Below are 27,608 nucleotides of genomic sequence, written 5' to 3'. Positions count from 1 at the left end.
CAAATCATCGGTGGCGCTCGCTGATCTAAATGTAATACAGTAATGTAATATAAAAGCACTCGCAGCTAACTATAGGGCTATGACTTTTTAACACTAGATGGCAGTATTATGCCACTTTCAGTGTTATTTTATGCCGTATGGATACTGTGAAGGCAACTTAACGCCATTTGAGTACATATATTTGCGTTTGAAAGTTCGTGAACTCTTAAGATGTTTCTATATTTCCGCGTAGCTTTGATCTAACACTTCACCAGATTGTCACACACGTCCTAAAAGTAGATGAAGAGAACCAAATTATAAAAACGAGACAAAAATATGTCTCTCTTTTTTATTGAGGAAAATGATTCAATATTACATATCTGAGTGGTGAAAATGTGCAAAGTATGAACCTTTGCTTGCAGTATCTGTTGTGACTCCTTGTGCAGCAATAACTAATAAAAACTAAATGTTTCCAGTAATTGTTGATTAGTCCTGCACATTGGCTTGGAGAAAGGTTTAGCTATTTCCTCCGTACAAAACAGCTTCAACTCTGTTATGATGGTAGGTTTCGCTTCACGTCCCTCCACAACATTTATATTGGATTAAGGTCCGGACTTTGACTTGGCCATTCAAAAGCATTACTTTTCTTATTTAACCGTTCTTCCGTAGAATGACTTGTGTGCTTAGGGTTGTCATCTTGCTGCATGACCCACATTCTCTTGAGATCCAGTTCACAGACAGATGGCCTGACATGGCCCAGATGCAGCAAAAGAGGCCTGCACCACGAAACTACCACCACCGTGTTTTACAGAAGACATGAGGGTCTTATGCTGGAATGCAGAGTTTTCCTTTCTACAAACATAATGCTCCTCATTTAAATCAGAAAGATCTGTTTTGGTCTAATCTGTCTACAAAACATTGTTCCAGCAGCCTTCTGGCTTGTCCATGTGATTTTTAACAAACTGCAGACAAGCGACAGTGTACTTTTTGGAGAGAAGCGGACTCCTCCTTGCAACCCTGTCACACACACCATTGTTGTTAAGTGTTCTCCTGATGGTGGATCCAGAGACATTAACCTCAGCCTTTGTGAGAAAGGCCTTTATTTGCATAGAAGTCGGAACCTTGGCTTCCTTTGGGACCTCGCAGACAATTACATGCTTTGCCTTTGGAATGGTCTTTCTTGGCGGACCTGGGGAGGGTCTTCAGTAGTGGTCTTTAATTTCCTCCATTTGTCTATTTCCTCCAAACTCTTTAGGTATGGTTTTGTAACCTTTATCAGCCGGATGAGCATCTACAACTCTTCTTCTGAGTTCCTCAGAAATTTCCTTTGTTCATATTACGATGCACTTCCGTAAATGTGTGTTGTGAAGATCAGACTTTCCTGGGATCCCTGTTCTTTAAATAAAACACTATACCTACTCACACTCGATTGTTATGCCATTGATTCACAACACCTGACTCAAAATTTCATCTTCAAATTATCTGCTAATCCTAAAGATTCACATACTTTTGCCACTGACAGATATGTAATATTGGATCATTTCCATCAATAAATAAAGTGTAATATGTTTACTTATTTGTTTGATTTGGTTCTTTTTATCTACTTTTAGGGCTTGTGTGATAATCTAATAAAGTTTTAGGTCAAATTTATGCATAAATATAGAAACTTCGAAAGGCATCACAAACTTTCAAGCACCACTGTAAAATTGATTGCATATTTTAGAATGTGGGTAACTGCATACAACCTAATTTGTAATTGTATGTCTGGAGGTGTGGAAGTTATGAGAAACTGGTTGTATGAGAAAAAAGGTTTTTAATGCTTACCCAGGATTACAGACCAGTTTACAAAGCATTGCCAAACAAAGCACATTGATGCATCCAGGTCCTAGAACAACACTGCTGTTTTTAAGTACACCTGCCTTATGTTGGCTTTATGATGTTTTGTCTACAAGCATACATTGCTGAAAACGAGTTCTTCAGGATGTTTTAAGACAAGAAGGGGCCAGTCCAGTTCTTTCACTGCATTCTTTACTCTTGCATAGTAGTTTGTGAGATTGTAATTCCGTTTCTCTAACTGACCAGATCTTGGTGAGCTGAGCAGCAGGAATCTCCAAACCTCCTCATAGAGAATGTCCTGCAGTGTTTTACAAGTGATCTGGGTCATTAAGCACATCATAATTCTTTAATTGTCTAAATCAGGTGTGCAAGGTGTGAGCTAGAGCAGGGGGAACCCTAACCTGTGTAGCCCAGTGATCTTCCAGGACTGGTACCCACCTGTGAGAGGGCTCACAACATTCCCACTATGTCTACAGCAGGGCTTTCACGACTGATGAAGGACCTCTGTCCAAAATGTTATGTTTCACTGGAAACCTTTAACTACACTGGAATTTTTACTTCTACATTTTAACTACAGTACACTGTAATTGCTCCAAAATAAAACATTTTTAAAAAATAGCAAAAGAAACATTATCATTTGAATGACATTTTAATGCAGATCTTAGTAGATAACTTTGTAGAGACATTGTAGTGCAGACCTTTAAGAAATCTTCTGAAATGTTAATATCAAATGATTTACTTTTTGAGTATGCCATCATTTATTTTAACTAATGACTGCAATTCTCTGACTCACATTTTTAAAACTCTTTTCAAACAAGAGTCTGTTATTATAGTAACAATTATTATTATTATTAACCATGCCTTAGGGATCTTTTGGAGTTAAGTGGGGTTAGAGCCTTTCTGTAAGTTCGGCGTCCGGGATGTACTACCCCTATCATGCTTCTGTCGCTGCGACAAAGCTCAGCATTGCCACCTAATTCTGCCATCCTTATAGCAAGATGTTTCATGCATGGTGACCATATGTCCTCTTTTTCCCAGACTTGTCCGCTTTTTGGGACCCAAAAGATATGTCCGGTCTGGATTTCTAAAATGCCTAAAATATCCAGGATTTGGCTGTCCTTTCATGCTGACATTAGCTTTATACACTGTGTGGTTATTTTGAATTACTTTGACCATTCATTATATGTCCCGCCTTCTAGCACGCCACAGTTCGTCGATCATGTACACGCCCTACACTCAACGATTTGTCAGACTGCTTCTCAGTGTGTGTGCAGCTGTTTCATAGACACGTACGGCCAGAGAGGATACCTGAAGTTTAACTTTTGTATGAAATATGAAGTCGATATTTTGTATGGCACCTTAACAAGCTTAAAAATGTCCAGACACCGACCTGATAGTGATTTTCTGATAGTTGGGCTCCTTTTTTTGTGATGTCCATTTTATCAGTGTATAGCATGCATGTGACAAACAGCTCTGACATAATCAGTCTCTTTATGCTTAAACCCCAGCACATACACTCCGATTAAATTACTTTTTAAGATTGTAAGACAAATGAAATAGAGATTAAAAACAAATCTGACAGCATTCGAGATATGAAGTGGCCAGAGTATTAGACTGGATTACCACATGTGAACTGCACATCTGCTTTATTAAAATGGCATTTTTGTATGTTAAAAAGATTTATCTTCAGGAAAGTATACATGGGTACATCAGAACTACTTAAAGCTTTTAGTGAAGTAGTGGATTTTTATGGAAACTGATGTTCATTTATTGTATTACACAATTTTAAAGATAATTTTATTTGTAAGGAACAGCTGAAGGGAGAGGAATAATATTATCTGGCCATATAGGCACTGAAGGCAATTGTTGTTGATCCTGTAATGAAGTCTAACAAATAAATTTGTTAAAAGTATTACTACTTCATATAATCTGTCTATCATTCCACACACACTTCCATTGGTTATTAGTGCTTAGCAAAGATTTTAGAGTATGGAATAATTACATCTTAGTCTTCTTAGACCTACATGAACTTTAAGCAATTTATCACCCTATTTCAAAGATTTTTATCAACTTGATTAAAAACGCCAAACACATTTTAAATCGTCTTCGTTTTAACATACATACATACATATATATATATATATATATATATATATATATATATATATATATATATATATATATATATATATATATATATACACATACATACATACATATATATATATATATATATATATATATATATACACATACATACATACATATATATATATATATATATATATATATATATATATATATATATATATATATATATATATCATATACACACACACACACACACACACACACACATTTTTTGCAGTGTAAACTGTAGTATAGACACAATAGTGTCAAAATGATTTGTCCGGTGACTTTTAATCAACTGAACGATTGTGCTTCCGGTCACTTATACGTTCATCAAGTTCTGGCACCGACGTAAGACAGCAGTGCCGTCATCACGCACCCAGGGCACGTCCGCCCAATCAGCTGTGGCCTCCGGAGCCCAGGAAAAAGGCAGATGATATAGCAGCTTTGTGAGCGGCCAGGTGGAACTCGCTTTTATTTTGTTAATTCGCCTAAGCCGTGAAACATGAAGTCGGTTTAACGAGGTTACAGCGACGGGGACACCGGAGAAAAATGATTTATTTGATCTTGATTTCAGCGTTTTGCGGCGCTGTTGTCACGCTGCTATTGCAGCTGGCGCTGCTGTACCGGAGGAGCCCCGAGCGCGTCGGCAGGACGGTGCAGTATGTGAAAGCCGCTCCCGATCCTGCGCTGAAAGATTACTTCAGTAACCCGCACCCGACCGAGTCGCTCCAGCAGCAGGAAAACACGACCGCCACCGCGTCCCGACCGCAAGAGGCTACCTCTCCCAAGCAACAGGACGCGAATGCCCTCGGCACCGGTGGCCCAAGACAGCCCCCTTTCCTAAACGAGCCTCTGCAAACTACCAAAGCGGAGACGTGCGGTTTCTTAAACGCAATCATCTTGTTTCTATTCCGGGAGCTCCGGGACACGCCGGTGGTCAGACACTGGATCACGAAAAAGATACGAGTAGAATTCGAGGAGCTCCTCCAGACCAAGACGGCTGGGCGCCTGCTGGAAGCGCTCAGCCTACGAGACATATCGCTGGGCAATTCCGTGCCGGTGTTCAAAACGGCTAAACTCATGAAGCCCGTCGCTGTCAACGAGGACGGCATGCCAGAGGAGCTCAATTTCGAAGTCGACCTGGAATACAACGGGGGCTTTCATCTGGCCATCGACGTAGATTTGGTGTTCGGGAAGTCCGCCTACCTGTTCGTGAAGATGACCCGGGTGGCAGGCCGTCTGAAACTGCAGTTTACCCGCATGCCTTTTACGCACTGGTCCTTCTCGTTTCTGGAGGACCCTCTGATCGACTTCGAGGTGAAGTCGCAGTTTGAAGGCCGCCCTCTGCCCCAGCTCACATCCATCATAGTGAACCAGCTAAAACGAGTCATCAAGAGGAAACACACACTGCCCAACTACAAGATAAGGTAAAAAAAACAACAACCCCTTACTGAATGACGCATGCACAGGTGCATAAGACCTACTTGGTTACTGTAGTCATTTTCGCAAACGGTCTTGTAAATCTCTTGTCTGTCATCGATTTTGGGGACGCGTGAGGTTTCTTCCGAGGTCGATGAGAGCAATTCCCTAGACAGGATTCATGCACAGGTTTGGAGAGACTGGATCAAGAGAAAGATACTAGTAGAATTTGAGAAGCTGCTTCAAACAAGCAGAGGTTTGTTTTGCTTTTTTTGTTTTGAAAAACTTTGGCTTCTCTGCTGTTAAAGTAATACAGACTCCTGATCCCAAGATGCTAAATGTCAAAGTCAAATTTATCTCTATAGCGCTATTTCCAACAGTTGTTGTAACAAAGCAGCTTTACAAATGTCCAAGTCCAAGCCCCCAGTGAGCGAGCCAAGCATGAGAATGGCATTCAGACAGAGACTAATGTGCAGGATCTCACTTATCTGCCAGCATGCAGCCTCCCTGATGTTTATTGTTTTCCCTTTATGGTGCTACAGTAGATCAACTTTAGGCAGCCAAACATTTACAGTAAAAGATCTGAATAAAAGCATTTGTAAAAAGTTTTCCTTTCAAAACCCTCTGAGTGCCTTTTGCTTCCCAATCTTTGTACAACTTTGAGCACCTGTTGCTTCTGTAAGCCTAGTAACACTGTGAGCACCTGTTGCTTCTGTAACCCTGGTAACATTGTGAGCACCTGTTGCTTCTGTAACCCTGGTAACATTGTGAGCACCTGTTGCTTCTGTAACCCTGGTAACATTGTGAGCACCTGTTGCTTCTGTAACCCTGGTAACATTGTGAGCACCTGTTGCTTCTGTAACCCTGGTAACATTGTGAGCACCTGTTGCTTCTGTAACTCTGGTAACACTGAGTGCCTGCTGGTTTTTCCTTGCAAGGATTGGTTGTCCAACCTTAGGAAGCACATTTTGGGCTGCTTCACAGCCTATGTACATTTCACAATTGTAGGGAAGTACAGAGTCTCCAGAGAAACCACATGTTTTGTGTACTTCACTACCATTTTGACTATCTACGTTGTGGTAAACTACACCACAGGGCTTTGCAGCTAAGATGTAATGGTTGTTTTATAACTTCGTGTTTCTGTCTATATGTATAGGATGTGAGTGTAGATAAGAAGCAGGAAATGCAAAGTTGTGGCACTATTCTTTCATGTTTTCTCCCTTTTCATGCAGGTCTGCTAAAAAGAAGTTAATATACAAACTCCATGCAATAATACTCACAGTGCTAAGAGTGTGGGTGTCAACAGTATAGTTTAAATATGTAAGAGTATACCTTTATTATATGCAACAAAAACAGAATAACTTTATATACGTGACAGTACAAGTACACCTAGGCTATCGGCGATACAGAGAAGAGACGGATCCTCCCCAGGATCTGACTACAGGCGCGCCAGGGAATGGGGAGATGTGAAGAGTTTTTCTCCCAAGGGAGGAGAGGTGTTTCTCTTTCTCTGGAAATCCAGAGAAAATGCAGCATGAAGGGCAGAGGAATGGCAACTAAAATGCCAAACATTTCACAGAATATGAGACATGACTTCATCTTGGGCAGTAGAAGCAGTGCAGAAAGTCTTGCTGTTTATTTCAGTAGTCTACTGCCGAGGAACAGCCATGAACACACTTTCTTGTGGTTATCTTAGCAGAGAGTAAGTATGTTTTTATTCTTTTTTTACATGAATGTGTGAGTATGTCTGCATGTACACGTGTGCACATGCAGATATTCTGAGACCTTATATTAGAAGATAGGATATATAATACAATATAGAAACAACCTACTCCGACATATATTAAGCTATATAGTAAATATTAAACATATTAAGCTATATTGTTATTGTTTTATATGTATATTAAGCTGTACTTTTGTTGCTTATGTTAAGATGTAATGTTATTCTTATGCATGTTAAGATATTAAAGGCTGGGTTCATTTGGACGGTGCGCTTGTGTGTTTCCGAAGGCCCTTTTGCTGTGTCTGATGATGCATCAGGCCACTGGCCACAGGGCTGGTCTTTTGGGTCCTTCACACCACGTTGTACTTTTGAGATGTGTTTCAAGGTTTAAAGATTATTTCTGAATGGGTAGAATCAGTTGCTGACTGAGTGGTTATGATTGCTCAGAGAGCCATAGGTGTAATCAAATTGTTGCCCAATTTGTCATTTCCTTGTGTTCTTTTTAATTATTAGTGCATTAACATAGTGTGGCACAGATGCACTTGCTGTGTAGCGGATGTTCTACCGGGTCCTACAGTGAAGTGGGGTCTGGATTCCTGATACCCGACTTTTCTTTGAACGACTACAGTTTATGTGCTGCTGTAGTCTTTTTGCTCGACTGCTGGAAGCGAAAGTGTGAACCGTGTGAGGTTTTAATGAGAGCCCAGGAAGTGCAAGCTAAATAATTTGCATCAATACTGAATATTGGACTTTATTTGAGCCCTGCCTCGCCCCGCGCCTTTGAGGATGGTATCTGGTTCTCTCCCTCCCTTCCTTTCCTCTCTAATGTCTTTGCCGGAGTTAAGGACATCAGTAAGGTAGTAGAACACCCCCCCCCCCCATCAACTCTCTCACTCAACCCTGTTCTTCATCCTGCAGCTACCAATGACCTTGTGTGTAGGCTTCAAGCACTGTGTAGTATATCTGCAACCCCCTCTACTCACTGATATCTCTATCGCGATCTCTCTCTCTCTCTCTCTCTCTCTCTCTCTCTCTCTCTCTCGCACACTCTCTCTCACACACTCACACACACACACACACACACACACACACACACACACACACGCATTCTGCATTTCAAGCTCAGCATTTAAGTTCTAACTTCAGTTATACAGTACCCAGACCCTTACAGCACAGAATCAGTGTTGTTGACTCGCTCTCTCACAACCAGTTCTGCAGATATTAGCTCCCTGAAGCCAAATGCTTTATAGATTTCACAGGACAACCAACTTGCCAATGGCCTGAGCTCAGTTTCAGTGCTACACTCCTCCAGTTTTAAAACACACACACACAGACACATGCTGACGTGATCACTGGGTGTCAGGCATGTGTTATTAGGTCAGTGGTATTGACATGTTGTCTCTTTGGTCTTGCTGAGCTTGTTGGCAGAACATGCTGGAGCACCTCGGGACTTTGTGCCGAAGTCATGCGAACATTCAGGTGTTAAAAGTTTAATGGTGTTTACGGCACGCAGCCGATAAGAGTCTCGCACACACTGCAGGTCAGCTGGCACAGTGGAGTCAAAGATTTCCTTTAAATGCGGCAGTACAGCTCACCCCCAACACCCAGAGGCTCACTTTATTTGCAGTGCCTGCCATGTGAACTTGAAGGGTGTGTGTTTGTTTGGAGAAGAATTATCACACAGGAAAGCTTCTGTTTGGGCTGGAAGATCGAGGCAGAAACCACAGTAGACTTTGACATTTTTTTTCCTTTTTTGGTTTTAGCCAATCAGATATTGTGAATGATTGATTGATTGATTGATTGATTGATAGAAAGAGAGAGGGAGAGACTTAAAAGTGCACAAGTATAAAAACATTTTTTTTAACTTTATTTTGAGATATATTTTAGCTATTTTTAAGATGTATTTTTAGCTATATTTTATAAATGTAAGAAACTGTTTTTAAAATATATATCTATTTTTAACTTTGTGTTATGTTTCCCAAGGTTAATGAGAATGGATTTGCCATAAATAAACATCGCTCATCATTGTATCAGTTCTTCCTCAACTCAACTCAAATATGCGTCCTGCCTCAGCTCAACTCAACTCGCATATGCGCCCTGAATTAAATGAATTAATCCTGAATACCATCCAGTACCAAGTCACAGAAGGGCAGAGAGGAGTCACCCAGCGTAGAGTCGATTCAGAGGTGGAGTAGTATGAGTGGAGTTCGGTGTTGGGGAGATCTTCACGTAAGGAAGTGGAGAGTTATTAAGCGATTTCAAACTGCTTACTTCTGTAGTTTCTCACCCTGTATGTGCATAAAAATGGCTAAAAATGAGCAGAAGAGAAGCCTCGCTACGAAACGTGTCGAGACTCTGCTCCTGAACGAGGGCACAAGCACTTCGACCACGTGCACATGAAACCGGCTTTGCCAACATCCCCATCAATTTGTTGAGCACATGCTTTGGCCGTAGTTTGTTTTGATTAGCAGCTCATTTTGATAGTGCAGTTTGTTTTGCAGTTATTATAAGCATGCAAATGTAATTTGTTTTATTTCCCATAGTACGCTGCTAAATAAATAAGGTACTTCATCATGGGGGTTACTTTTATATTATTATTATTATTATAGTATTTATAGGCATGCAGGCATACTCCAAATAGTGAAATAAAAAACCAGACAAATTGTTTAATAGCAGTTATTTGTAGGACAATGAATTGTCAGCTAAAATGTCGTGATAGTGACAGGCTTGCCAGCAGTGCAGACTACAGGCTAGTGGGGTCAGAGGTATTTCTTTGTGGGGACTATAGGTGCCGATCACCCACGTACTCCACTAAACTGCTTTATTTCTGCTTCAGTTTTCCGCTATTTTTGGACACGCACTTACTGTCTTCCTCTTTAAAAAAAACCAAAACAAACCCTCCCCCTCTTTCTCTCGCTTTCGTATGCTGTCACTCTCTCTCCCTCTTTTTTTAATTTTGCCTTACTAGTCATCAGGACGACGGTTTTCTTTTCCACTCGGAAAACGGGACGTCACCGTGACATTTCAGCGGTGCGGATCCATCGCATCACGAAGCCTGTGACGTAACGGCACGTATTCGGTTCGCGACTGTGCAGTCGAGTGGTAACGAAACGGTCTGATTTTTACGCCCCTAATTAAAAGGTCCGTCACGCCACTCCCCGTCTAATGAACAGTGTCATTAGATACTGGAGCTCCTTGCGTAATGATTGTAAACAAAGCGTGATGAGCTAACCCCTAGTAAACAAAGGCAAGAATCGCAATGAAGTTCCATGTTTGTTCAAAGCAATTGTAAGAAGTAGCTACCATAAAGACTACAATAGTTGTAAGTAATTGTAAATAATTGTAATTCTAAAACTGTAATTATATGTATTGTATCAATAAAGTTTCTAAGGCTCAGCCTCTCTACTACTGATCTCTATGGCCCCCCAGTGCAAAGATGGTCTATATTTGTTACTTCCTTCTTAATCGAAGACGTGGTACGCACTCACAACAGTACCGGTATATCTACACACACATGTTAAGATACTAGAGTTTGCTTATCCTCATTACAGTCTGAGGAACAATCGCTGTTCTTGGCAGCGTAGTTAAGGTGTTGGGGGTTGTAGTTGTTATGGTGTAGATTATGTTGGGGTCTAGGCCTTGAGAATACAGGTGTACAGGAATTGGGAGTTGGGGTATAGGGGTTGGGGGTGTAGGGATTGGGGTTGCAGGAATTGGGGGTTAGTATATAGGGGTCGTGGGGGCATAGGGATGGGGTGTGTAGAGATTAGGGATCCTGAGTCTAGAGGGCAGGGGTATAAGGGTTGTGGGTATAAGGATTAGGGCTCGGGGGTGTAGGGATTAAGGATATACTGGTTGGGCTATAGGGATTACATCTTGTGGGTATGGAGTTGTAGCGGTTGGGGGTATAGGGATTTGGGGTTGGGGTATAGGAGTTAGGAGTTCGGGGATTAGGGTTGGGGGTAGGGTCGAGTGTCCGGTACTAATATGGAACTTGTTGCTGCACGATCACTATTTACTGGACCGAATTGCAATGCAGATTTTGGTGCCTCGTTTTGGCGCTAATTAAGTGGATTGTTCAGTACATGATTTTTCACATACTCGGGATGTGTTTAACTAGCCAAGGCGTGTTTGGAAATTGGCCCACGACACTGGCGCTGATAAGGTTGCTGTCCTAAAGGGGAAGGATACATGAAGCTACAATTGGAAGTTTATTCTCAAACTCAGAAAGATGCTGAGTTTCTGGGAGAGGCATGCTCACCTAGCACGCTTATGGAACCTAGCATGTACCCGTCTTCGGGTACTTTTTCCCCCGCTGTGTCCACCTAAACGACCCCTAAGCGGACAGTGAAGGGCTGTGAGTTGTTTCTAAGCAGGGGCGCTATGAATCATTCAGCAAATGTGGCGTGGAAGGAAACCAAAGAGATGAAGGATATGCAACGATGGGTTAATTTGAGACTCAGGACAATAAGGTAGTGTGGAGTTGCCGTGTCACAGTATTCCTTAACCTATATGCAGTGATCTGTTAACCAGTATGCAGTAATCTCATAATCTATGCAATAATTTGTTAATGTATATGCAGTAATCTGTTAATGTATATGCAGTAATCTCATAATCTATGCAGTAATTTGGTTAATGTATATGCAGTAATCTGTTAACCTATATGCAGTAATCTCATAATCTATGCAGTAATCTGTTAATGTATATGCAATAATCTGTTAACCTATATGCAGTAATCTCATAATCTATGCAGTAATCTGTTAATGTATATGCAATAATCTGTTAACCTATATGCAGTAATCTCATAATCTATGCAGTAATCTGTTAATGTATATGCAATAATCTGTTAACCTATATGCAGTAATCTCATAATCTATGCAGTAATCTGTAATGTATATGCAATAATCTGTTAACCTATATGCAGTAATCTCATAATCTATGCAGTAATCTGTTAATGTATATGCAGTAATATGTTAATGTATATGCAGTAATCTGTTAACCTATATGCAGTAATCTCATAATATATGCAGTAATCTCATAATCTATGCAGTAATCTGTTAACCTATATGCAGTAATCTGTTAATGTATATGCAGTAATCTGTTAACCTATATGCAGTAATCTCATAATCTATGCAGTAATCTGTTAACCTATATGCAGTGATCTCATAATCTATGCAGTGATGTTAACCTATATGTAGTGATCTCATAATCTATGCAGTGATCTGTTAACCTATATGCAGTGATCTCATAATCTATGCAGTAATCTGTTAATGTATATGCAGTGATCTATTAACCTATATGCAGTAATCTCATAATCTATGCAGTGATCTGTTAACGTATATGCAGTGATCTGTTAACCTATATGCAGTGATCTCAATCTATGCAGTAATATGTTAATGTATATGCAGTGATCTATTAACCTATATGCAGTGATCTGTTAACCTATATGCAGTGATCTCATAATCTATGCAGTAATCTGTTAACCTATATGCAGTGATCTGTTAACCTATATGCAGTGATCTCTCAAAACACCACAGATCTCTTTACACACCTTTTCACTTTGTGGCCCCGTTGTACTGTTCATCATAGGGGACGGCGTGGCGTGTTGCTGTGTTGAGGATGCTGTGTTGCCATGATGGGGATGGCCTGTTTCTGTGATGGGTAGAACTTCCATGCAGGTAGACTGCATCTTTGGTTGTCCCCTGAACTCCAGGCTTCTGGGGGATTTTCGGGTCTGGCAAACTGTACAGCTACACGGGGAAATTATACGGTAGAGTTCTACGCCGCGTTCTGCGCTGAAGTGGTAGTGGTCCAAGACTGGTACGACTGCACCATGTCCACAAAGAACATTTAAACCCTGCAGTGGTGACTCTACCTGCTCAGTCTGATGTTTACGGGCAAAGAAGCTTCAAACTGTGTGACATTCTGCAGCCATTTTGCCATGGAGAATGGAACACCACTGGGTCAGCCTGCAAGAGACCATTTCTCCCACTCTTCTCCCGTTCTCTCTCTCTCTCTCTCTCTCTCTCTCTCTCTCTCTCTCTCCCCCTCTCTCTCTCTCTCGCTCTCTCTCTCTCTCTCTCTCGCTCGAGCTCTCTCTCTCTCTCTCTCTCTCTCCCGCTCCATGCTTCCTCCCCCCGGTGGTGCCTGACACATCCTAAATGCTTGTATGAGTATCTGTGTCTGTGAGTGTTGCATTTTTAATGCTGTGTGTGTGTGTGGAGAGTAAGTGATAGGGGCACCTAGTGTGGCTTTCATTTGCTCTGGAACAAACAGCTGGTTCAACTTCACTACAGTGTGTGTGTGTGTGTGTGTGTGTGTGTGTGTGTGTGTGTGTGTGTGTGTGTCAGCAACCCTATGGGTAAACTGTCCTCCCTCTCATGTAACCCACACTCTCCTGTCACTGTATCCTGAAGACCACTGACCCACACCGCCCCCTGCTGGCTGCTGCCCAAACTACACTTGTCCCTCTAATCAAGAGTCTTGCAGGGCAGAGAGGTGCAGCTGCCAGCCCTTACACAGTGGGTCGAATTTCGGGAGTGTGTGTGTGTGTGTGTGTGAGAGAGAGAGGGAGGGAGGGGGGGTACAATCTTTTGTGAAACATCTTTTGTCCTGAGTTTGGAATGTCTGATCCATGATTCAAGATGAGGTCACTTCCTGCTTCCCTCTGAAGGTCCAAGTATTACGTACCCTGGCCTCTTCTGATAATGGCACATTGCTTCCAAACTGGAGTTTTTTTGTGCCCTTGTTGATGAGGATTTTGTTGGACTTCACCAACACTCACATTAAGATGATAACCTATGAGACCACACACACACACACACACACACACTATGAGGTGAGGTCTGGATTTGGGTTACAGTTGTTATTTGCTTTATGTTAACTGCTAATTAATGGAGCTGGGCTTGATGTGTCTAAGGTTGCTGTGCCTCTCAGGCTAATAAAACCATGTGACCTGTGTGTAGGGTTACTCCAGATCCCCTTCAGTATTTATATGATCAGGAATTTACGCTTTGTAAATGTCATCATTTGAAGCCTCTTTCAGTATTCTCATGATGCCTATAGAGGGGAACTGGAGATGTGATAAAACAGACTATTGCTTACTGACCTAACGACCTGATGATGTAAACGATAATGCTCTGGATAACCCACATTACCCAACTCAACCCAATAACCCAAAATTTTCTTTCTGTGGAATAAAGCATCTGTTAACTGTAGAATCTTACCATCAGACAAGGTATTTATTATATAAATGTATGGGATTTAATGAGATGAGATTGAAACAACTCTCTGTGCAAAACTACAGGAAAAAGAATTGGGGGTTGCTTTGCCTTGTCCTGTTCATTTGGTAATATGTTAAATTATTAAACAAAACATTTAATTAATTATGTAAAGCACTTTCCATGTAAAGTGGTGCCCGTGTGGCTAGAGTGTGTGGGTACTAATGTGGTGGGGGGCTTCCTGTTTCCTTGTGTTGCAGGCCTTTATGACTGCTAAAACAGCAAGAACTATGCGGTTCTGGTTCCGTGTACAAGGCTAATGAACAGCTCTCCGTGACGGCACTTGAGTTTTTCTTGTGTGTGTGTGTGTGTGTGTGTGTGTGTGTGTGTTGTTGGGTGGTGCTCTGGTCAGTGTGTTTGCTGGTAATACAGAGTGGCCACTGTGTGTGTGTGAATGTGCTTGTGCGTATGCGTGTTTGTGTTTGCTGGTCATTGTGTTTGTAGGCATGTGTGATGATCAGTGTTTGTGTATAAGTGTGTGTGTGTGTGTGTGTGTGTGTGTGTGTGTGTGTGAGAGAGAGAGAGAGAGAGAGAGAGAGGGAGGGAGAGAGAGAGAGATGAATTACATTACAGAGGTGCTACACCCTCTTAGAACACAACTAATTGCATAAACTGTTTGCCAGATGTACTTGGCTGTGTGACTTGGCCATCCAACAGAGGAAGTTACAGTCATTGCTCAAGGACCACAAATCTCATCTGATCATGTGAAAGGCATTTACGTAACTTCCCTCTAGATCGAAAAAGTCAGTTGGCTGCTATGAGCGATCACTATTGAAAGGGATTGTTTCGGTTGTCCTTAATGATACTGTTGGGATTACTGTGAAAGATACTGTAACACAGCCACTGAAGCCCTGCACGGTTGCCTGCTGTTTTGTCACTCTGTGCAGTTGTTTGTCAGACGGATGATTGACAGCAGTCTGCCTCTTTTTGATTGACAGGTACAAGCCCTTCTTCCCATTCCAAGTGCAGCCGACACCGGCGTCGTCATGTGAGCCGGCGTTCTCGATCGGAGACATGCGATTGGTGGAAGGACGCCTCCGTGTGACCCTTGTTGAATGCAGCAGGTAGGAGGAGCTCCGGCTCTGACGCAACAGAAGTGTGCGGATGCTATGCTAATGAGAATTCCACAACCTCGCAGTGCCTGAGTCTTCGAAGGGTTCTAACTCTCTCTCACATGTGGTTGCACCAGCCAGCACTCTGACAAAACAGAAGAATATTACTTGCTCGTAAATCACTTAGCAAAAGGGTTAACATGAATCAGCACCACTTTATAGTGATGGTTAGTCATCATATAGTCATATGCAGTCAAAGCGTCCGTAGTCAAAGTTGAGTGGGTTCAACTACAAAGCTGGATTGCTAAGCAGAGGATGATGTAGTGTATGTGTCTGTGTGTGTGGGCTTAGCTAAGCAAGGCCCTGGACTGGTGAAGTTATTTTGGCTTCAGCCCAACACCTTATCATTCACACAGTCTTTTCAAGCGACGTCTATCTGGATTGTATCCTGATTCGAGTCTAATCACATCGCTTAGTGAGTGCTGTTTACAGCAAAAAGGCAAATTCGAAGCTTGTGTTTCCGCTTTGTGGGTCCTGGTTTGCTACAAGGAGGAACGTGATGTGTTGGGAGGGGTTTTGGTTTGCAACTGTGGCTTAAACAGACAGCTCCATTGACACTCATAACATCTGGCTAGAATGTGATTCTGACCATGTCTTGAAGTGGTGTGTCCCCACTATTAAGTATTTACACAGTTCTGGGTCAGAGCCATGCTGACTCGGGTTTCGTAGGCCCTGTTCATGCCTGCTAATGTGAGCTGTGTGCTGGAGCTTACCTGCTGGTGAGATCAACTTCTGTTGCTGTCCTATGCTGCCACCTGGCAGTGAGCCCCAGTTACTGCATACTATCACCACATTACCTGTGGGTTAGCATGTAAAGTCTTGGTAGGCTGTTTCTTTGTTTGGTGATCTGATGAAATTCTAGAGAATTTTATTATAGAGCATGTAATGTTTTTTTCTCTCTCTCTCTCTCTCTCTCTCTCTCTCCACACACAGACACACACACACACACACACACACACACACACACAAACTACCCCACCAACATAGGTATCTGTGTGGTGGTAGAAAGAGTCGCTCATTAATAATGCATGTAGTCGGCCATTTATGAGGTCAACCCTATCCTGACACACACCCAGGGTGTGCGTGTGTGTGCGAAACTTTGCTGTTGCTGTGTGTCCACCTCTAGCTGATGCAGCGTGTTGACATAATTGGCACAGAGTAGCTTGCTGGCTGCAGCCAGAAAGTTTGAATCCGGTCCAGTACCGAATGTCCGAGGTTCCGTCTTTGTTGAGCTCACGATCGTCGAGGTCTCCTCTGTCGTGACTGTGTTCACCTTTACCCGTTTGTTCTGTTCTGCAGTGCCTCCAAAATCATGTTTTGCATTTGACTGAATCAAGTCGCATGTATGCCGATTGACCCTGGCTGTCTGAGAATGGAGGGAAAGTTTCCTCTCTTCAGTAATGTCGGGCCAGCAGACTGCAGACTATAAGTGGGCGTGTCTTCAAGGCCTTGTATGGAAATGTAGGCGGAACTTTAAGGCCATGAATTCCATGTAATTCATGGAACTCATAATTTTCAGCACTACAGTGTGCTTTTATTTATTTTACATTTATTGATTTATTTTCCTCCTTTATCTTGGCACTTTATAAGTTTAATTTGGATTTATGAACTTTATATCTTTTATTAAACATAATTGAACTTTTTTCTATTTAATATTTTATTTCTTTAAATTTACTTTAGTTTGATAAAATACATTAAAAGATGATTCATTCTTTTATTAAAATTTTTTTTAAATTCATTTTCTATTTAAGCCAACTATATAACTATATTTTAAAATATTGTTTTTGTAACTTTTTAATTATTTCGGCGAAAATCTACCAGAGATGATGGATCTTGAGATGTAATAAACTTTATTATTCCTGTTATTTTAATGTCTGTGAAAAGCATTTTACAGTTGCCACTGTTTATTACAAGTGCTATATAAATAAACTGGCCTCGCCGTGAATTTGACGTTATAAATAAACATAGGGTTAGGGTTAGTCCATATGTGTACTCCAACACCCCCATGAGTTACGCTTAACGACGGCCGTCCTGTCTGTGGTCTTCAGTCAGGCTTGTGGTATACAGTTTCCTCCACTAGAGGGCGCTGGAAGACCAAAGGAGACAAACGGCGTCTTTGCTGGTCATTTAAAAGGAGAACTGATCAATATCTGAGAGCCAGTTTTAACACACTCTCTCTCTCTCTCTCTCTCTCTCTCTCTCTCTCTCTCTCTCTCTCTCTCTCTCTCTCTCCCTCTCCAGGTTGTTTATTCTGGGTTCGTATGAGAGGAAGACATACGTTCACTGCACTATCGAGCTCAGCAGGCAGGAATGGCGGGAAAAACCCCGCAGCTCCATTAAAACGGTACACACACAAACAAACAAACAAACAAAACAAATAAATATTCACCTTTCTTTTATTTCTCCGCCTCTCTCTCCATGTCTCACACACTACCCTAACCCTAGTTTCCCCACACAACCACTGGACACAGATGTAGGATTATGTCCCAAAGTGCCATTGTTGAACAAAAAGGCAATAATCCAATATGTTCCAATAATCCAGTTTGACATTTATAGCTAAATGAGATGTAGAGCAAACATTTACTGATTATTGCAATTTAGAGGAATTAACATTCTCAAATGGTTTTCTCTCTTCTTCCTGACACTGAAAATGGAAACGTTAATGGTTTCATTTTGAGCCATTTTACACATCCACCTTCATCCCCTTCCTCCTGTGTGTAATGGAAAAATATAACTGTATATAATAAACATTATTTGTATTATATTATTACAGTAGTATATAATATAACTTTCTTTAATTCATTAACCATAAGCTAGGTTTTACATAATGTCTTTTAACATTTTTTTTCCTGTGCTCAGATGGCAAAAAAAAAACAGTGTTTGTCATCCACTAGGGGGCAGTAGCACCAATGAAATTGTAAATGAGCCTTACCCAGCCGTTTCTGAAGCTTACGGCGTACTTATTTATAAGAGTAATCAGTTCTTCACTTTAAGATGATCTATAAACGTGAAGATTTGCAGGAAAGGGAGTTTAAGGTTCAGAGTTGATGTTCCATTATGGTGAAAAGGCGTAAAGTAGGCGTTATGGTGAGAGACACGATTCAGGCAGCAAAATGCTACTGTGCAGCTTCATTAAACCAGCCACAATAGGCTTTGTGTACATGAAAGGGAGTGTGTGTGTGGGTGTGCGCATGCGTGTGTAGAGTATAAACCTGTGAGCGTGTGTGGTTGTGTGTGTTTGGGGGGGGGGGATTGCTTGTGTGTGTGCTTCGGGTGGTTGTGTGTGAATGAGATGTGTAACACCATTGTGTCTGATATGAACAATGCATGATTATCCATTATTCATTCAGTTAATGATAAAAAAAAAAGGAATCTTTGATATTATGAATTGGTGTGTGTGTGTGTGTGTGTGAGGTGTGTATACTTGTATCTGAATTTGCAGGTGTGTGGGTGGCACAGCTATTCAGATGCAGATTGGGGTGTGTGTGTGTGTGTGTGTGCGCACGTGTGTGCAGATACATCTGTGTGTGTGTATGTGCGCACGTGTGTGCAGATACGTGTGTGTGTGCGCACGTGCGTGCAGATACATCTGTGTGTGTGTGTGTGTGTGTGTGTTTTATCAGGACCTTCCAGACTTTGGGAATAGGAGTCCTCAGCAGGGTCTCAAACAGGGATTATTACTGTACCATCTGGAAAAGGTCACACACTCTCTGTTTCTCGCTCTGTGCTGCTCTCCCCCTCTCTATCTCTCTCTCTCTCCCCCTCCCTCTCTCCCCTTTCTCTCTCTCTCTCTCTCTCTCTCTCACTCTCTCTCTCTGTCAAGTCAAGATGGCTTTATTGGCATGATTGTCCAAAGCAACACTGGAAGTTCCATTTCAGAAAATTAATATAATTTAGCATATTCAAAAGCTGATGAGTAACTGCATTAATAAAACAAGCACAACCACCAGTAATAATAGTAGTAGTGATGATGATAATAATAATGATAATAATAGTAGTAATAATCATAATCTTTGACAGTAAGAAGATACTCTACCAATTCATACACTCTGTTTAGGGCTCTGGGACTGGTCTTTAAATGCTGTGTTTCTCTGGGACTGGTCTTTAAATGCATCCAGGAAAGCACTTTTTTGTATGTTTATTGATGGTGTAAATTGGCTTAATTCTGCCCTGAATAGAATGTCCCTCTCTTGTACGGTGAGTCCAGGGGATCTAGACTTGCTACTTTATAAAGTATATAATGCAGTTGTAATGTAATCCCTCATGCCAAATGGAATCAAATGCCTTCTGAAAAATCAATAATACCGTGTTACAGAGGCAGTTACCCTACCCGGGACTCGAACCAAGGCCTGACAGGCGGTAGACGTGAGCTCTGGCCACGAGACCACAGAGCCAGCTCCCTGAAAGAGAGTGTTGCATGTTTATTGCACAGGGTGTGCAGGATGGAAATGAGCACTCATTATTTGACCGTTATTTGGAATTTGACTCTCACTGGGGACATTTGTGTTCCTTAAGGAATGTGAAAACCCTCGTAGTTAAAATGCTACTAAACATGCTACTAAACACCTTCCCCAGATTCCCCCCCGCCCCAAACACACACACCCACACGAATGCCTCTGAATTTGTTCGGGTCAGTTAGTCTCCATTCTTGTGAACTGGGGTTATAAGCCCCTGGCTCCAGACGTCAGGAGAACAGAACAAAAGTAAGTCATATGTAAAAAGGGGTCAAAGAAAAAAATGACTTCCTGTTCCATTTCCATTAGGGCACAGGGGTCTCTTCTCTCTTGGTATCCATGTTTTGTGGTGTCTGCCTCTTTCCACTTCCACACTGTGGTCACTTGTTGTAGATTTAGCTACAAAGGTCCCTGCTTCAGCCCTTCAGCTGGTACAGTTGTCGTGTGTGTGTGTGTGTGTGTGTGGTGTTTCCATGCATGCGGTTGCTGTGTGTGTGCAGTGGTTGCCGTACGCAGTGCGAGTGCCAGTCCAGCTCCTCTTTGGTGGTCTGCCTTTGTGCTAATGCTCTGTTGCCCCCTTGTGCCCCACGGGCCGGGAGCAGAGGTGGAAAATTCCCCCAGGGGTTGTGGCTGGTGAGTGTGACCTTTTGACCTCCTTGAGTTGAGCTGTCCCAGGCAAAGCTCTGCTCATGTGGTCACATGTCTCTTTTACATGTGTGTGCGTGTGTATGTGTTAATGCATGTGTGTATGAGTGCATTTGTGCATTTTTATTTTCACCTCTGTGTGTGTGTGTGCGTGTGTGTGTGTGAACAGAGATTTGAGCTCAGATTAGGACTTTCTCCAAAGGGGCTAATGTTAACGGCCGTTCTCTCAGATAGTGAGGCTTACCCGCCCTGCAGTTTTAGAATACATAATGCGCACGAACGCATACACAGGGCAGTTTACAATACACACAACCAAACACTCAACCACACACACTTGCACACTCTCTCACCTCGGATAATTCAATGGGGTTAAATTTGGCTCTTTTCCATTACAGCAATGTTGAGGGTTTTATTACTCTGAGTGTGCGCGTGTGTCCGTGTGTGTTTGCACACCTGCTCTGATTGCTGACTACTGATGGTTCTGTCTTTCTTCACAACCTATTTGTCTGTGTGTGGTTTGTGTGTTTTCAACTGTTTTGCAGTGCGTTTTGTATTTATTCACCTTTTTGATCTCTGCACACATCAGGCTGTGTGCTTACAAGTAACCAGCGCCCGTGTCTACACACACTTACTGAGAAGATGGAGAAACTCTGAATGTTCACCTTTTTTTATGCACTCAATCACTCAAACGAGGTTCCTGTAGTCCTGGCTTAGACGTCCTCGCAAGAGTGACCAGAACGGTTTCTTCTCTCACTGAGCTGTTTGGCACCCATAGTTCCTCATGGGAAAGATTAAATGCCAGAAGCAGAACTGGAGAGAGAACATTGAGAATAAACTTTGAGTTTGCATAGAAAAGCCCAGCTATGTCCCCTTTTAAAGTTAAAAGCAAATTCACGAATGGAAGTCTAAAACTGATAGGAATAGGCCTCGTTGCGATTGGAGGCCGAAGACTTCTCGGATTGGCTATGGTGGAGAGTACTGGAACTGTGCTGGTGGTTTTTGTGGTGGTGGAGCTGGTGTTGGTGTGCTGGGGCAACAATACTTGAGGTGTTTTCGTCTGTGTGAGGTCCGCCAAGTCCTATCACCAGCCAAGAGAACATTGTGGACTGTGTGTGTGTGTGTGTGTGTGTGTGTGTGTGTAGTGAGAATCTGGTCAATTGTTGTGATCTTTCCACCTTAACTGGGGGACCACGAGAGGGTCATGACCTCATTTAAAGTCAGCTACTCTCTGGTTCTCCCAGTCCCTTCTACAGTTCCTGCTCTCTCTCTCTCTCTCTCTCTCTCTCTCTCTCTCTTTTCCTCTCCCTCCCCCTTCCCTCATTTCCCACTCTCATTTTGCTCTCTCTCCTTCAAATTTTAGATTTATGTAATTTACATTGGTTTATCTGCACTGAGGAGTGTGTGTGTGTGTGTGTGTGTGTGTGAGACAGCTGGCACCGAAAATGAGAGACCGTATGTGTGTGCGTGCATGCACTGTGCTGTTGCTAGCACACGGAGGCTGTTTGTACATGTGAGCCCACACACACACACACACGCACGCACGCGCGCGCACTGTAGGTCTTTGCAGTATTCCTCGCATCCTGTTGCACACGGGCGGTCGGACGCGTTTCCTACTGTGGCTCCTTCGCTGGCCTTTCATTGGGCCACATAGGCCACGTGGGTCAGGGGGTGCTGTGACCTCAGTCTGACAGAGCTCCAGTTCCACCCAGCACCAACATGTGGAACTGGGGTGAGCCTTCAGGCTCAGGCACTGTTCCTAAACATCTAGCTCTGTTCACGTCATTCCTACTGATACGCACACAGAGCTGGAAACCCACAAAAAACACTAACATGGATATAAACGCAGCCATTACAAACACTGACATACATACCTGTGTGTGTGTGTGTGTGTGTGTGTGTGTGTGTGTGTGTGTGTGTGTGTGTGTGTGTCAGTCAGACTGTGTTTTTGCTGTTCATGGGTCTGTGAGCAGGCAGCTGGTCTCTCTCTCCCTTGTTTTGTTTTGATCCAGACTGAAGTGCTGAGACTAAATTTCATTTTTATGCACTTTATTGCGTTTCCTGTGTGCAGGGGCGTGGAAGGCGTTGGGGGGGATTTGGGGGGATGGGGGTTTAGGGCGGCCGGGCGGGGTACAGACACAGAGGCTGTATATCTGCTTGAGCTCTGAAGGAGCTGTTATAGTTGTGATGGTGAAGATTACTGGGCAGCTATGATGTTTTGGTGAACTGTGATGGTGTTTGTAGTGAACGGCGGTGGTGTCTGTTAGCCCTTTCTCACCAATGAGGAACCGGAATCGTTCCAGGTCACGCATCTAATTTGGAACTTTTTGGCACGTTTCCACGAACATAAATAGGTCCCAGAACCCCAAAGTCCCAGAAGTCCATTCACAGCTGGAACCAAAGAATAGTTGTTTCTTCAGCCTGAACTGTGCCAAGTTGTAGAGGAAAGAGTTATCACAGCGGAGCTGGATGGGGTAATTGGCGAGCACATCATGGTGTACTGGCAAACCAGATGACTCGGGTGCTGAATTCAGCTACAGTATCGCTGGAAGCTGAACCTGCTTCTCCATCCTCATTAATGATTATCGCTTGATTACGTTATACTTAGCCTACATTATTAATATATTAAATGTTATTAATATTGTCATAGTCCATTATCTCTCGTCAACTTATTAATTGTTTGTTGTTGTTATCTGTCTTCTTAATCACCAGTAGTTGATCCGAGCTTGCTTTTCAGATTAAAAACAAATATTTCTAACAGCAGCACAAATCTTGGCAGGTAATCCGTATGCTCCGTGTTGTTACTACACTTTCCTTCCATTGTGCACTGTGCCACGTCCTCCGTTGGTGACCCATCCAAAATTGGTGCAGATGTGGACCGGTTCTCAGAATAGCAACCAAGGTTTTTGGAAGCCTGAACAGGAATGGAGCCCATTTGTTGGTGGGAAAGGGTTATGCGGTAGACTATGGTGTTTGCCGTGATGAGATATGATGCCGTCTGCGGTGAGCTTTGGTGAACTGTCGGTCTTTGCGTCTTGGCTCACACACAGTTATAGAGCCTACCTATGCGCTCTTTACCTACACGCTCCTTGTTTTAGATTGTCTTTGTTCGATAAGGTGTCGGTGGTACCAGATTCCATTTCAGCATTGCTAAGCGCCACGGGAAGCTGTTAAATGCCCTTCTGTATGTTTCCCACGTTTCCAGTCATTATCTGAAAGTAAATGTCACCTGTTGATTACTGCCCTCTTCAGCGAAAGGCTGAAAATCATCTCTGACTCCTCGTCTCTCTGCATGTCTGTCTCTCTGCCCGTCTACCTCGCTGTATGTCAGTCTAAGCCAGTTTTTAACTGGCTGGCAAGTCGGGGCCTGATAAAGGCGGAAACGAATACACGAAATGTCAGCGTGATAACGGCCTGGAGCGTTTTTATTCCGCTCTTTCCTCGAGTCAACTTTGGAGTTGTGACGGCAGAGCCTCCAGTGCTCCCCTGTAGTGAGTGTCGCCCCCTGGTGGCGCTCCGCCCGTCCTGAACGGACGAGCCTGCGCGTAACGGCGAGGACGCTGCGAGGTCACGTTAGCCCGGGCGGCTAGAGGAACGCTTCCGTGTTTTCCCGAATGGAGTCGAGAAGGGCCGTGTTTTCACGTCCCTGTCTCCCTGACAACCCCTCCTTTTGTCTGACGCTTGATGAAACGCGAACTCCTATCACAAAAGCACACCGGCAACATGAAAATCGCAACAGTAAGGGAGGCGCATCTGCTTAAGCAGTGCTTTCACACACACACGAGCGCAATCATTTAATGAAACAAAAACGCACATTAATAATAAATAATAACCCCAATAAATAGTGGTTTCACTTATTAAAGACCATCATTAAGTGTTTATTTGGAGGAAATTTCACGTTGATGGATCCCTAATGCCAAGTGTGTGAATGAATGCCCGTCAGTTGTTGTTTTTTTATAGCGCTATTCACAAAGCAACCTTATATTTTACACGTCTGAGTCCAAAGCCAGAGGCGACAGTGGTGAGTAAAGAGTCCCTGAGGCTGAGAGGAAGAAACCACAAGAGAAACCAAGATTCATAATAGGGAAGCATCCTCTTCTGGTCGACATCCAGCAGCGTAAGGATGTGAATGACACGAACAGCAAAACCTCAATAATGAATCAAGGGAACAACAGAGAAATCCGTTAGAATGAAAGGACAGTAGTGGTCTCTTCCAGGAGGCGGGAAAAATCGGGCCTCCAGGAAATGAAACGGCGTGTAGCGATGGTCAGTGTGTCACTAGACTCACAGACCCAAGCCTACGCGGGGACAATATATATGTATTTTGTTTGTGCGGTAGTTTAGTGTCAAGCCACTTTTAAGGAGTGAGAGCATGTTCTAAGGGGTTACGGAGCCACGCAGGGTCAGACGGAGTGTTTTTGCGCCGACAAGAGTGGAGGAGAGCAGCGAGTGATCGAATTGAGCGCCGCGCGACGCGTGACGCGAGCCAGACGTCCGAGACTCCGCGCGCCAAAGTTGCGCTTCCCGCTCACTTCAGATCGCTTCCTTTTTTTGGGGTCTGGCTGCGTGGCGTCTTAATCCGCTTTCAACGCAGCAAAATGAAATGATCGTCTCTGCTCCCAAATCTCCCAGATTATCCTGGGTTTAATCCCACAGTGTTGGGAGTGCGTTTCAGATAAAAACTGGCATCTTGGTTAGAGGAAGGTCTGTGGCATGGGATTACGTTCCGGGGAGAGCGGATACCATCATACTGACAAATATACAATACTCTCTGGATTAGAGTATCTGCCAAAATGCTGCCCGTGCAAGCTGTAACACACACATGACCAGCTCCTTAGTTACTGTGACTCTGCTTCCCAGCTGAAATATTCACAGATCGGTGTGTTCAATTCTCCGTTTGTCTTGCCAGTTTTCATTCCATTTCTGTCTGACCTCCCCCCCTTAATTAATCAGTTATTGTTTTCCTTCCCTGCATTGGTTGTCATTTGACTTATGTCTGCGTGTGTGTATATTTGGCCGCGTGCGTGCGCGCGCGCGTCTCTACGTGTCTGTGCTCATGGCCTGTGGGGACGGCTACCCTATACTCAGACACTAATCTCTTTGACATGTGCCTGATGATTAGATTACTGTCCGGTGCAGTTGGGAAGAGAGAAACACTCGCTGGACCAAACCCTTCTGCCACATTCACCCAAGCTGTGGGGGGGTGGGGGTGTGTGGGTGGGGGTGTGGGTGTGGATGTTGTTGATGCTTGCGAGGTGATGGAGCTGTTGGAGGTGTTGCCGACTGTAGCTGACGGAGGTGTAGCTGTCGCCTGTGTTGTTGATGAGCGTAAACAGCACTGTGATAATTGGCAGTGGCTAATTAGGTTCTTGTGTGATTGTGCTCCTGGTGGTGAGGGAGAGAGAAGACAATCTGTCGTGGCTCCACTATTACGGCCGTTGGGGAGAAGCCACACCACTACCACCTCTGCTGTCACGGATGTGTGTTGTCTGAGTGTTTTCCTCCTATCACTGTTGTCCAGCAGCTTTACACTGTATAATGAGTTCTAATAAATAATAATAACGATAATTTTAACATGCCTGTAATGCATCGCACACCATATAATCATAAACTAACACTCAATGCATTGCCATTCTGTGTGCATGCGTATGTGTGAGTGCACGTTTTCTCACAAGCACAAGAACAAGTGACCCAAGGGGTGTGTGTGTGTCGGTGTGTGCGTGCGCCTGTATGTGCACGTGCGTGCGTGTGCGCACACCTGTGGTCGATCTTAAACTCGTTAACTTGCCTCTGTAGCTCAGAGCTTGGCTAAACCTGCAAATAACAAGAACAAATGGAAAGATTCGAGAAGGCAGCAAATGGAACAGCCTCTCCAAGTCAAAAACGCCCTCGCCCCTTAAACCCCAGGAATGAACCCACAGGGCATCAGGTTAATCTCCGCCCCGTGTCGCTGTTTCCAGCTGGGAGAGTTGTCGAGGCCTCTCTGGTCTTCTGAGGTCATGTGTGATAAACGAGTCCATTGTTTGGTCGGAGTTGAGGGAGCTTTTCTTCTGCTGTGTCCTCGCACCCTCGTCTGGAGCGGTGAAGCTGTTCTAATGTTCGCACCCGTTTATCAGGTGCAGGGGTGGTGTTTACGTTCACCTTCGTCAGAACCGTCGTGCTCTGTGGCGCGTAACGTGGAGACTACAGCTCTGCGTGATCAGATTTCTTCTCGGCCTCGATGGTACTAGGTGTGTCTGTGTGTGTGTCTGTGTGCGCGTGTGTGCTTGCACTTGTGTGTTCTTATTGGTTTAAGTGTTTTTTTTTTTTTTTTTTTTTTTTTTTTAAATTAAAGTGGAAGTTGGGAGACTGGCTTTGTCCACAGCTGTGTGAAATCAACACCCCCGTGTATACTAACCTCGCCGATAGAGAAAAGGGTTTGGCAGGGGGGTGGGGTTGAACAGTTACTTCACCACCAACAGGTGTCCACACAGAGCAACTGTCCCCTGTCACAATGGCTTCAATGGATGTCTGTCACCATGATGACTAGCGCGTGGGCATACACACATACACCCCCCCCCACGTTCTAAACACACGCGCTAGCGAACACACACACACACACATGATGCCTGCATGATTGTGTCCCTTCTCTCTTACACACACAGATAGCCTCTCCTACCTCTGTGTTTACACTTCAAAAATGCATGCATTGTGTGTGTGTGTGTGTGTGTGTAAAGCTGCTGTTGTATAGTGTATCTTCTTTTTATCTCTTGAAGGTAATTTGTCTCTTTATAAGTCCCTTTATCCAGCCTGTCTCTCCTACACACACACACACACACACACACACACACACACACACACAAACTGATGCTTCTGCCTTCTGCGAAGAGGCAATTTCAGCCCAGCCAAGCATGATGTCTGAAGAGAAATGTGCTTGATCTTGTGTGTACATGCACTTGTGAGTGTGCGTGCATGAGTGTGTGTGATTTTTTTTCCTGCACTGTTCAGAACAATACATGATTGACTAGGTCAGTACCCTGAACCCGCGATC

General features: G+C 43.4%; 1 protein-coding gene across 1 annotated transcript in view; it reads left to right on the top strand.

Moving 5' to 3' along the window:
- Positions 1 to 4,373: 4,373 nt before the first annotated feature.
- The window catches only part of pdzd8 (PDZ domain containing 8), a 31,028-nt gene continuing 7,793 nt past the window's right edge, over positions 4,374 to 27,608 (top strand). Inside the window, exons 1-3 of the mRNA XM_027017826.2 lie at positions 4,374 to 5,375; positions 15,309 to 15,434; positions 17,724 to 17,826. Coding sequence (XP_026873627.2) covers positions 4,498 to 5,375; positions 15,309 to 15,434; positions 17,724 to 17,826 — 1,107 coding nt within the window. The 5' untranslated portion in view covers positions 4,374 to 4,497. The remainder of the gene's footprint in view (positions 5,376 to 15,308; positions 15,435 to 17,723; positions 17,827 to 27,608) is intronic.

This window comes from Electrophorus electricus, chromosome 13, assembly GCF_013358815.1.
Source record: "Electrophorus electricus isolate fEleEle1 chromosome 13, fEleEle1.pri, whole genome shotgun sequence".
NCBI classification, from domain to species: Eukaryota; Metazoa; Chordata; class Actinopteri; order Gymnotiformes; family Gymnotidae; genus Electrophorus; species Electrophorus electricus.
Note: the sequence above shows the minus strand (reverse complement) of the source record. Positions and strands in the feature narration are given on the sequence as shown.